Source organism: Trachurus trachurus, assembly GCF_905171665.1.
Source record: "Trachurus trachurus genome assembly, chromosome: 8".
Classification (NCBI taxonomy): domain Eukaryota; kingdom Metazoa; phylum Chordata; class Actinopteri; order Carangiformes; family Carangidae; genus Trachurus; species Trachurus trachurus.
Genome location: NC_139905.1, coordinates 23,107,108 through 23,119,399, shown reverse-complemented (window position 1 = coordinate 23,119,399; position 12,292 = coordinate 23,107,108). Strand labels below are relative to the sequence as shown.

General features: G+C 43.7%; 2 protein-coding genes across 6 annotated transcripts in view; one reads left to right on the top strand and one right to left on the bottom strand.

Annotated features, from left to right (window-relative positions):
- The window catches only part of tefb (TEF transcription factor, PAR bZIP family member b), a 164,724-nt gene extending 161,418 nt beyond the window's left edge, over positions 1–3,306 (bottom strand). Inside the window, exon 1 of the mRNA XM_083977637.1 lies at positions 3,296–3,306. The gene's annotated coding sequence lies outside the window, so the exon portion shown is untranslated. The remainder of the gene's footprint in view (positions 1–3,295) is intronic.
- Positions 1–12,292, top strand: part of ep300b (EP300 lysine acetyltransferase b) — a 33,289-nt gene that overhangs the window by 16,218 nt on the left and 4,779 nt on the right. For 3 of the 5 annotated variants that reach the window (XM_083977608.1, XM_083977610.1, XM_083977607.1), the window contains exons 18-29: positions 1,265–1,504; positions 2,267–2,355; positions 3,447–3,557; positions 4,498–4,554; positions 4,806–4,883; positions 5,429–5,496; positions 6,461–6,611; positions 7,881–8,141; positions 8,605–8,770; positions 9,153–9,320; positions 9,423–9,584; positions 11,378–11,659. In XM_083977608.1, the coding sequence (XP_083833734.1) occupies positions 1,265–1,504; positions 2,267–2,355; positions 3,447–3,557; positions 4,498–4,554; positions 4,806–4,883; positions 5,429–5,496; positions 6,461–6,611; positions 7,881–8,141; positions 8,605–8,770; positions 9,153–9,320; positions 9,423–9,584; positions 11,378–11,659 (1,833 nt within the window). The remainder of the gene's footprint in view (positions 1–1,264; positions 1,505–2,266; positions 2,356–3,446; positions 3,558–4,497; positions 4,555–4,805; positions 4,884–5,428; positions 5,497–6,460; positions 6,612–7,880; positions 8,142–8,604; positions 8,771–9,152; positions 9,321–9,422; positions 9,585–11,377; positions 11,660–12,292) is intronic. The other 2 variants (XM_083977611.1, XM_083977609.1) reach the window with 1 other exon arrangement.

Genomic DNA, 12,292 nt, shown 5'->3' with positions numbered 1-12,292 from the left:
ATGCTGTCGTTGTGTAACGGCGTTCATATAAACATTCAGCGGCAAAAAAAGAAAATCTAAGTTCATCACAAACTGGTGGATTTCTGAGCAGCGTTTTATTGTGATCTAAATCTGGCCCTGTAGGTCGTAATACGCATCACTTGTTTGTGCATGTGAGTGGTTCCATTCAGAGATGAGGGTCTGTTTCCTAACTCTTGTTGCCATGGTGACACTGAGATGGACCCTGCTCTTTGAAACTCACACCTCCTCCTCTTTTTTTTTTTTTTTTTTTTTTTTGAATTTTTTTATGTGGGTGAATCTCCAAAAAGCCTTTCTTTTCCTCGCCCTCTTCTCCGCTCCTTTTTTTTTTTTTTTTTCTTCCAAACCGTATTTTTGTTTGGGAAGAAGCGGAGACGCGGCGGACACGAACAGAAAAACCAAATTGGAGACTCATCTTGTCCCTCTTACATTTGCTTCACCTCAGCACTGTTGGCTTTAACTCCGTCATCATATCGCTACTTGTGCTGCTGCCGTTGTTAATGCCAACCGCTATGTTGCTAAAAACAGTGAATCTCTGTCTGCCTGTTGCTGTTGCCACTGCTCTGTTCTTCTTGGTTTTGCACCCTGATCGCTCCCCAGGCCTGAAAAGCTTTTGTTTACATTCAAACCTCAGCGGAGAGCAGTTCCTCCGACTGTCAAACAGTCGCCGTGTGGCCAAAATGAGAATGTATTTCTTAAGAGAAATTGGTAACTGACGATTACAGGATCACAGTGCTGGGCTTTTAGCTGCAATACAATTACATGCAATGCATCTGTGTGTAGCTTTTAAGTCTTAGCCTGTGGTCGCATGAGCAGCAGAGGACCAGACGGACTCGTGGCGGTCGCCTGGTCCGTGCTGCGGCGGCACAGAGAGGGACTTGACTTTAAATGTAGGGTGCAAAGCAGAGAGCTGGAGGGCAGAAGTTGTCATGTCTCTCTGTTTGCACACGAACCTTCTTCTCTGCAGCGCTCAACAACCTTGTCCCCCTGCACCCTCTTCTCTCCCTACTCTGGTCCCGCCCGGTCAACCGCGACGCCCTCATCACACCCGACGACCACGACCACGACGGCGACAACGATACTCTTCCTCTTCCATCTCTCTCATCCTCCTTCCTCCTCCCCACCTCGGGCGGCCAAACCGTTCCACCATCTCGCTCTTCTCTCCCCTCTCTCCCTCCTCTGACCCTTCTCAAATTTCCCCCCCTGACCCGCCGCTCGACTCCGGACGGTGCCCTCCGAAAACCAGGACTACTTTGACATTGTGAAGAACCCCATGGACCTGTCGACCATCAAGCGGAAGCTGGACACGGGGCAGTACCAGGAGCCCTGGCAGTACGTGGAGGACATCTGGCTGATGTTCAACAACGCTTGGCTGTACAACCGCAAGACGTCCCGCGTCTACAAATACTGCTCCAAGCTGGCCGAGGTGTTTGAGACGGAGATCGACCCCGTCATGCAGGGCCTGGGATACTGCTGTGGGAGGAAGGTGAGACGGGACTGGTGTTGGTTTTTTAATATTGATTGCTGAATATACTACATACATATTGTCTTTTTTAGTAGAGACATTTTGCTTTTCTATTCTCTTTGAGCTTATTTATGGTCCCAGAATAATTTGACATCGGGGCAAATACACTTGTTTTTGCACCGAGAGCTGGAGCTGAAACATAAGACAAGACTGTTCATGGAAAAGTAGCATTGTAGCATATAAGGGGAAAAAAAGTGTGCAAATATACTAGAAATATGATTTGATATAAAACAAACATAAAAACAAAAGAGAGAGATAAAGACATTCTGTACAGTTTTGTGTCACATTATTTCAAAAGTATATACAGTTATTTACAAAAATAGAATAAAATTTATATTTACACAGTAATGATTGTTGAAAGGCAGAAAAGAAACTATTGCACAGATGAGCGGGTGCATGGGAGTGTACGGGAGTAAGGATGGTGGTGTTGGACATGAATAAATGAAACTGAATAAATACAGACTCAATAGTGGAGGATTCATAGTAATCTCATGTCTGTATGGTAAAGATGAAGCCAGGCTAACCAGCTGCCGCCTCATATTTAGCTGACAAATATATAAGATTGATACCGATCTTTTTATCCAAGTCGCTGCCAGAAAGTGAATAAGTGTGTTTCCCCAAACGTCCAGCGAGCCGTGTTTGCCTGTGAGAGCAGGATGTACGTATGTGAGATGGTTTTCAATCAACGTTTCTGTTTGTTTTTTTCTTCTCCTCTTGTTTCAGTATGAGTTTTCCCCTCAAACTCTGTGCTGCTACGGGAAACAGTTATGCACCATCCAACGCGACGCCGCCTACTTCAGCTACCAGAACAGGTAAGGGCTGTCGACACATTGGAGCACAAAGCACGCCACACATCACAGAGCAACAGCAATGAGAGAGTAGACGTTTGGCAGAACAGCTTGTGTGTGTGTGTGTGTGTGTGTTGTTGTATTTTTGCACATGGGTTATATTTCCTTACAGCATAGCATCAATCAATCAGTGCAATCACAGATGAGTTTTAATTTGGCTTCAAATGGTTACCCTGGCACCATCTCCATCTCCACAGTTCACCTTTTTTTAATTTCCATTATGTTGTCATTCATAAAGTGGGCTCCTATCTTCTTCAGCAGTTATTCTTAATTTGCTGCACCATTTGTTTCCCACTGAGTAAATTTACATGCACAACATGTGGCTGCTTGCATTTTTTTTTTTATATTAAGTAGAGGAGGTTGGGTGGGGTGGGGGTGTTATATCCATTCACCACCAGAGGAAAGGTTCCCACTTTATAAATGAACTAAAAGGATGATGGGTCCCTGTTGCTTTACCATTTATTTATTTTTCTCCTCATTCACCCTTTCATGTTTGGAGACTCGTATCCTCGCTCCCTTCCTCCTCCACAGCTCCTAGTGGTCTCTCATGTTGCTGTAATGTTGTTGTTGTTTACCACTGAACGTCTGACGCTAATCTTTGCTTTGCCTTGGCTCTCTGTCCTCTGTTGGTTGTTGTTCACATCCTGTCCGTCCGTCCCCCCCCCTCTCCCTCTCTGTCCCTCCATTGTCCTCGTCTTGACCTGTAACGATTTATTTCACGCTTTTTTTAATATTCATTTTGACCCCCCCCCTCCCCCATCTCCCTCCCCCTCCCTTCCCTTCTCCCCTTCTCTCCCCTCCTTTTTTTAACGCTTGTGATGTCTGCATTGGCCTGCTTTGGTGTGACCAATCATCCACTCCGAAATTTACGCGCAAAATCAAAACACCCTGCCCACACAAAAACCCTGCATCACGATTGGCTGCTGGCGACGACCTACCTTGCCCTCTGCCTCCTCCTGTGTGTCCGCCCCCTGGCCTGTCCTGCCCTGCCCTGATTGGCGGCTGCTTCTTCGTGCCCTCTCTGTGATTGGCTGTGCTGATGGCGAACGGTGTAGTTCACCAAAATATGGGCTTCTTGCTGACAGGTACCACTTCTGTGAGAAGTGTTTCAACGAAATCCAGGGCGAGAGTGTTTCCCTGGGGGATGACCCCTCCCAGCCTCAGACGTGAGTACCATATCCACTCCCCTCTCTCTCCCTCCTCACTCTCACACACAACAGATAACAACTCTCCCACCTGGTACTTAGTTTGTCTCGTAGCGTTTATCCCGCTGACCGGTCCTGCAGCATCAGTGAAGTTTAGAGCATCACAACCATTTAACATCCACTGTTCCCTTTTAGCATCTGTCACCTTGTGTCAGCCTGTTCACCTCTTAGTAAAGCTGTGTGTTTTTTGTATTTGTGTATTTTCTGGGTTTTTCACGCTTCACTTTGTGTAGCTAGTCGAAATGTGAGATAAATTAAAGTAATTACACAACAACTCACCAAAGACACACAAAAATATTGAATCTGAGCAGCAGATCCCAGATACCTGGCTTGTTGTCAAGCTTAAAACACTTGATACTACAGTATATTTCCCATTATCCAAATACTTATTGGATCTTCTGTCCTCTTTTCAGTAGTGTTTAACACACACTTTCTGTAAAACGTTACAAGTCAAGATAGCCCCTATGACATCACCCAGGTTGTTTTCTTCTTGACTTCCTCAGCTTCTGCTGATAACATGATATGGTTATATTCTTTTATCAGTGACTATGGCACCAATTGTGATGAATAAACAGAAATGGAGCCCCGTATCATGAATTCCTCTGTGTTTGTTTGTTGATTTTATCCTCATTTATAAAGTTGTATTATTGCCTCATTATGACCTAATATGGTCAACAACTAACAGTCATGTTGTATTTAAGCCCCTACTCTCTTCTCTCATAGACATACAAGTAATCAGCGTAATAATAAAATGTGTAATTGATGACCGTTGTTAATTTCTCCTGTCAGCATTGTCTGAATTGTGGCAACAGTGTGCACACACACGCACAGTGTGTGTAGTCTACAGAGGATTTCCTTGTTGTGTCGGTTACAGTAGTTTGTTTTCTGATATTTCCTACAGGTCCATCAACAAAGAACAGTTCCAGCGAAAGAAGAATGACACGCTTGATCCAGAGCTGTATGTCTCTCTTTTTGACTCTTTTTTTTCCTTTTTTTTTGTTTAATTCAAGCTGCTTTTAGAAATTAAGGCGGTTAAGTGTTTGTTTGTGAATAATAGCCTTGTTATATGATTCCCCCCCCCCATGTCATATTTTTTGCAGTTGTTAGATAACAACCGTGCAGCTCCTGAAGAAGAACACAGTATTTTCATCATGCATGAAATGCAGCCAATAACTTTAATGTTGTCTGCTTCTTGTCTTCTCCGCTCAGGCTCGTAGAATGTACCGACTGTGGCCGAAAAATGCACCAGATCTGTGTCCTGCATCATGACACCATATGGCCTTTAGGGTGAGCCAGCTGCTATACACACACTCTGTACATTATACTGTTACTGGGTCTGGAAAATGAATTTGGCCTTTTGTGATCTCCTGAAAAGCTACAGAATCAGCCAAAACATCAGGTACAGGTGCTGGAAAGTACAGTTGTTAAGTCTTGAAACGCATTAGCTGCAGAGACGCTGCCTAAAGCAAATTATTAAAGATCACACAAACACTGCCCCCAACATTTTGAGGAGTGGTTTCGAAACTGGAGGTACAGTATGTAGGCCAGGGTGGCTGCAACAGATCTGCAAACAAAGCCCCGCAGCTCGAGCGAGAAATGATTGTCTCACTTCTCAAAGTTTGATCTCCCCTCATGTGTGGTCTGTTTGTAATTAAAAGACTGAACCAACTTCCGACTCATTACAGTTGTTTGAAGACTGAGAGACTGACATCAAAGGCCAAATCATCTCTTGATTAAAGCCACTTCATCACTGTCATCCATGCTTATTGTGACAGAGCAGATGGTAACCTGCAAGTTTAACTGTTTACTCTTGATTTCCTCCCTAACCACAGCTTTGTATGTGACAACTGCCTCAAAAAGGCAAATAAGACGCGGAAAGAGAACAAATACGCAGCCAAAAGTAAGTGAAGTGTGTCTGTTCTTTGTAATATTTAATTCAGTCTTTAGTTGAGCTCCCATCACTTTTCATCTGAGGTGTTGATGGTTTTCTATTATTTGATAGCAATATTTTTAAAAACTCAAACCATGTTAGAAATGAGTTAGTCACATTTAAAAATTGTTGGCATTTATCCATCGTGGTTTGTATTTAAATCATTTTCATCATCCTCGTTGATCCTTTTAAAATATCTGCCTTCAAATCTTTTTGCATCATCTCCTTTCTTCTCTCCATGATTAACATTTCTACTTGGCTCCTGCTGTGAAAGAGAGGATCTGTAGGCCGTTTTCTTTTTTGTTTTTCTCGTTTGTTTCAGCTTTAGTCAGCATATACGTGCTAACGAGAAGTATGAAAGAGGAAGTTGTAGCGCAACAAAAGAGAAAACGATGAAAAGTATGAAGTAAAAACTGACATGACTTAAGAAAAGGTTCACACCAAAAGAAACAAAAAAGGACGCAATGTACGTTTTGCTGGTATATCACCACAGTCACTGAATGTTAACAACATAGGTGTCTTATAACAGACAAGTGTTACCATACAAAAGGTCTGTACAGTGAAAAAAAACAGAGAGCACATCAAAGCCTCGTCCTGTTTTAGAATGAAAATCTGTATGTTAATTAAAATCAGACGTTCATAGGATGTTTGGTTTATATTCAAACGTAACTTCCTAAAGCTCTGTTTATCACTCATCTACAACCAACAGAACTAATTTAGTTTAATAAGTAGATCTTCATCTTTTTAAAAAAAACAAATATTGAATTTCCTGCTTTTCATTATTTCTTTTCTGTGCCACTAACACGTTCAAAACGAGATCTCTCACCATGTCTGTGACTAAACAATGATTTCACTGATGGATCACATGATTGTTCAGATACTTTCACATTTTAATTTACTAACTTCTAGTTTTACCTTTTTTTTCTTTTTGCAGGGCTTCCCCAGACCAAGCTGGGCTGCTACTTGGAGGGACGAGTGAACGACTACCTCAAGCGGCAGCCCCACCCTGAATCTGGCGAGGTCAGCATCCGAGTCGTCCATGTCTCAGACAAGGTGGTGGAGGTCAAGCCGGGCATGAAGTCCAGGTAGGAGGTTTAACTGGCTGCTGCAGATACTTGTGAACAAATCTGACATCACATTCTCACTCAATTTAATTGTGTGTAAACATGTGTAATAGTGTAGCAACAGTCCAATATACCAGACAATCTTTTAAAAATGCATCGACTTAATCTTATAAAACAAAATAAAATTAGCCAGAGAAAACATTGTGCCAGCGTTCAGATTGATTCACTTCGACACCAGCTGCACATTTTATGAACCGGCATAGAGCAATGTTGTACGGACAGTAGAGATCTAGGCCCTGTTTACACGACACGACACATCGGCTGTGCCTTTCGTTTAGACGGCGACAGCGTTTTGGGGGCTGGAAAACGCAAAAAAGTGAAACCACCCTCCAGAGTGGAAATCTTTAAAACGCTCCGCCGTTGTGTCCCCATGTAAAGGGTGAAAACGCAAAAGTCTGCTCCGATTGCAATGACCTGTGGAGGGCACGGAGGGCAGCATTACGATGGCCGGCGTACAGCCTGCCGGAAATCAAGAAGATGAAGAAGAGGGAAAAATTCTGGGTTGTACACAGGCATGCGGACTTGGTGGTGTTGTGTGTTGTGTGGCACACTGCCACCTACTGTAGGCGCCTGGTGTGCATACAACATTGAATTCCACAGACTTTTGCGTCACCGTATGCACACGGATTTCCTCCCCAAAAACACTCGTCTAAACGCGAAATAAAAAGTGAGAACACAACGCCACTTTTGCGTTTTCTGTTCAGATCGTTTCCGTGTGAACGTAGCCCTAACCATGTTGATGAACATGGCGTGGGCTGCAACAGCTGATCTCACCTCAGGCTCGGTCATTCCTTACTCAGCAAAAGTCCAAACGCTGGCAGCATACAGCTGTCCAGATGTGGAGTCCGATTGGACAAGTTGCCACATGAAGCATATGAAAGAAGATGTGTGAAATCAGTCAAGTGCACGGTATAGACTTCAGGAATATGAGGATACAATATTTTTTTCATATTCCTGTTCATTCAGCCTGAGCGCTGGGCTAAAACACTAAGGTGGTGCACCTAAGTCTCATTATGGGAGAGAAAACCCTGCAGATGCAGCACAGTGACTCAGTCCACCAGTCCAGTAATAGATTTCAGACCACAGCTACAGCTGTACTGTAAGGTTTGAGGGTTGGAGAAATAAAAACATGTTGCTCCGCTGAGGCTTTGTCAGGCAGGTCGGAGGGAGACCCATCGTTGCATAGAGACGATTCAGCTGTTTTCCTCACCTGGCTTTGTTTCTCTCCAGGTTCGTGGACAGCGGAGAGATGTCCGAGTCCTTCCCGTACAGGATGAAAGCCTTGTTTGCGTTCGAGGACATCGACGGAGCCGACGTGTGCTTTTTCGGCATGCACGTTCAAGAGTACGGCTCGGACTGCCCGCCGCCCAATCAGAGACGAGTGTACATCTCTTACCTGGACAGCGTGCACTTCTTCAAACCTCGACACCTCAGGACGGCCGTCTACCACGAGATCCTGTTGGGCTACCTGGAGTACGTCAAGAGGCAGGGGTAAGAGACAAGTTTATATCCTCCCAAACATGATACCTGATGGAACTGAGCAGCTGAAAATCATTTCCAAATGCAAACACATTAACATAAACATCAAGAATCAAGAGAGTTTATTTGTCAAATGCAGTAATACAGGATCATTGCAGTGAAATTATGTGTGCATAATCTCCAATGACTGTGCAAGTTTTAAAAAAAAACAAAAAAGGACAAGACAACATAAACCTGACTGGAAAAAAAAGCTAAAAACTAAGAAATGCTAAGACACGCTGATATATTCAAAACTAAGCAACACACACTAAACAGACGGCAACAAACATTCAGCAATTCTTAAACTTCAAGCAGACTACACAGTGTATTCATTATGTGTTTCAGTGGCATGAAAATGAGCAAACAGATGGAGTAAAAGTAATTATTCTCTATACATTAGTCTCAGTGAATTTAACCACACGTCTCCTCCTCTCAGGTATACAACAGGTCATATCTGGGCCTGTCCGCCCAGTGAGGGGGATGACTACATCTTCCATTGTCACCCAATGGACCAGAAGATCCCAAAGCCAAAACGCCTGCAGGAGTGGTACAAGAAGATGCTGGACAAGGCCGTCTCTGAACGCATCGTCCACGACTACAAGGTGAGACACGCTTTCTATCCAATCGTCGTACCGTCGGTGTGATTTAAAGCAACCATCACTGCAGAAAGCCAACTCACAGTCAAGTCCTAATGCTTGTGTTAAACGTCCACAACCATTGAGAAAACAATCCTGCCACAGAGAGCGTTTCCTGGCTGTTATAGGCTTTCAATTATATCACTTGTAAACATTCAGATTAACTCACAACTGGACTCCATCTGCTGGAGAATATCATGTGATGCGGTTGAAAGTCAGAGAACAGCCACTAAATGGACCATGTTGTTAGATTGTGTTATGTTCAAATGTTATTCCATAACATACACGTAAGTTCATTATGACATTAACAACATGACAGGAATTAAGTCGTCATCTTTTTGTCCCACAGGATGTCTTCAAGCAGGCAACGGAGGACCGGCTGACCAGTGCCAAGGAGCTGCCGTACTTTGAGGGCGACTTCTGGCCAAACGTGCTGGAGGAGAGCATCAAGGAGCTGGAGCAGGAGGAGGAGGAGAGGAAGAGGGAGGAGAACAGCACCTCCAACGAGAGCACCGACGTGAGTAGAGTCAAAGTCTGCATGTGTTCAGGTCGCAGAAAATACTGACGTTTGCTAAGGAGCTGGTCCATGTGCCGAAATTGACATTTGAAACGTTCACAGGCCACAAAAGGAGACAGCAAGAATGCCAAAAAGAAGAACAATAAAAAGACAAGCAAGAACAAGAGCAGCTTGAGCCGAGCCAATAAGAAAAAACCAGGGATGCCCAATGTTTCCAATGACCTGTCCCAGAAGCTCTACGCCACCATGGAGAAACATAAGGAGGTACGTGTGATTTTAGCAATAGCTGCTAATTATTCAGTTGGATTATACACCCACATACCTGCACAGTGACTGAGGTCATCACTTACTGTATACTGTATAATAGCCAAAGTGAAAAAGATTTCTAACAGGTCATTTGGTAAAGCGTGTAAGCAATGTAGCATTTAAATTATTTATTAACTCATTGAGTGCCAGCCCTTTTATAAAATGGTCAGTGCCATGTGCCAGCGTTTCGGGGCATTTTGAGTAATATTTTAAGACCAAGAGAATATTTTGTATTATGACTCTGAAAACACAAAATAGCTCAAAGGAAAGAGGAGACTCTCTATTTAACTAGGGAAAAACCATTTGTTTGTACCTTGTTCCATTCTTAATTTATCTTAAGTTGAATAGAGCCTGGTTGCACCAAAAAGACCACTTTTTTTCTAGAAAGCTGAGAAAAATGCATTTTTGTGAAAGAGAGTCTCTCAAGACAAACAGTGATTTATCCGTTTTAATTTTGGCTTCAGAAACATGTAAGACATCTGAAAATTTCATTTCACATGTTTTTTCATTGTACAAAAAAAAAAAAAAACTAAAATACAACAAGTAGGAGTCCTACTCTGCAGAGTGATGCCTGCTCTCCTCCTTCTCCTGCAGTTGCTGCCCCCTCACCCTCTCCTAACCCCCTCCTCCCCCCTCCCCTCTCCTCCTCTCTGCCCCTCGCCTCTCCTACTTCTCCTCCTGCTGCTTCCCCTCGTCTCTGAAGTAGTGAGGGAGCCGTCATGGCGTCTTCAGCCTCTCTGCTGGACGCGGCCGCGGCAGCGACGCACCGCGCTGATCTCTCGGTTCGTCGTCACGACGTCGGTTTACAGCAACTGGTGAAACTGACTCCGCGATCCGCTTTCGCTTCGGCATTTCGGTGCTGATCATCTAGATCAGTTTACCTTTCCTGCCTCCTCCGATCACTTCATGCTGGAGCTATGCTAATAGCATCCGTGGCTAAGCTTTCCTCCAGCTCCACGTTACACTTGTTCCAGGCTCTGCCCGTCGTTTTCCTCTAGAAATAGAAACTTTTCCCAACTTTTTTATCTCTGTACCGATCACACTCGTCTTCTCCTTCCTCTTCACTTCTTGCTCTGATCTACAGTCTTCTTCGTTCTACACATCCCAGAAGCCCCAAAATTACTCACAGTGTGCGCAACAGCGTCCCCATTTACCAGCCGCAGAAAACTGCATTTGACGTATATATACGTCAATGGCACTCAAGCGTTGGATTTTGATTGACGTATATATACGTCAATGGCACTCAATGGGTTAATTATTAGTTAGCATTTTCTTAAAGAAATAAAGGCAGTATATTAAATACATTTTCCTAAATGTTCGGGTCAAACCAAAGGACAAACAAATGTCATGTCAAAAGTTTTAACAAGAAAACTCTACAGGAAAACCTTAACCTACCAACATGAAGGTGCTTAGCATTTATCGAAATATTCAAATATTATAAAACTTCTGTAAATACTCTCACATGGCGCAAACCTCTTTACATTTCCCAAGCAAATACTACCTGTTGGTCAGATGGGTAAGAGAACAGAGGATGAAGGAATCTACAATGAAAAACTTTTATTGCATCTTCTGTTGACAAAATGACAGGATATTGTGGACAAAGGTGAAGTTGGTAATAAATGTGTAAATGTGCATATTAACATAAAAACAACTGTTATACGTGTGTCTGTAAAAGCTGGGCCTGATTGACACATCCTTCATATACCGTTTAGGGAAACTTTGCAGCTGACTCTCTCCCATCTCGCTCCCAGGTCTTCTTTGTCATCCGCCTCATTGCCGGCCCCACCGCCAACTCCCTGCCCGCCATCACTGACTCGGACCCCCTGATGGCCTGCGACCTGATGGACGGCCGCGACGCCTTCCTGACTCTGGCCAGGGACAAGCACCTGGAGTTCAGCTCTCTCAGGAGGTCCATGTGGAGCTCCATGTGTATGTTGGTGGAGCTGCACAACCAGAGCCAGGACCGCTTCGTCTACACCTGCAACGAGTGTAAACACCATGTGGAGACCCGCTTCCACTGCACCGTCTGCGAGGTGAGAATCACTGAAATCTTAATTTCAATGGGAACGTGGATCAAACTGCAGCAAGATGGCGCAGATCATGTGAATATGTTAAATGCTATGATGTGGTTTTCATGTTGCTAAAGCTCAGAGTGAAAGAGCTCTTCTGGTGGGGATAAATTGAAAACCTATAACCTATCTCTTATTTTATTTTTTTTGAGCTGTGACTGTCTGTACAGACATATTTGGGTGCCGTGCAGCAGTCACATTAATGAGGTCATCTTTGTCCAAACGGAGCTAAGAACTTGGACATGAATTTCTATTTTTGGTCAGTTCTGTAGCACAAATGTGACAAAGTTTTTGTTTCATGAAGTGGCTGCTGAATAAATAAGACTTGAGGTTTTAGTCAAAACCTCCAGTTCAGGACAGCAAATTCACTTGTACTGCACCCGGTGCCAGAGCAGCTCCACTCTGGTCATTGTTCACTATCTTCCAGACTGAGTCTGTGCAGTGACAGGAAACTGATCTGCATCCAGTAACACCTGTGAACCCTGACAGCACTTTGACAGCATGATTTTTTTTGCACTGTAATCTGAATGTTGTCTTTAAGTGTGACATTTGATCAAATTAACAACGTATTGCAAAATTTACTTCATTCAACTTTGT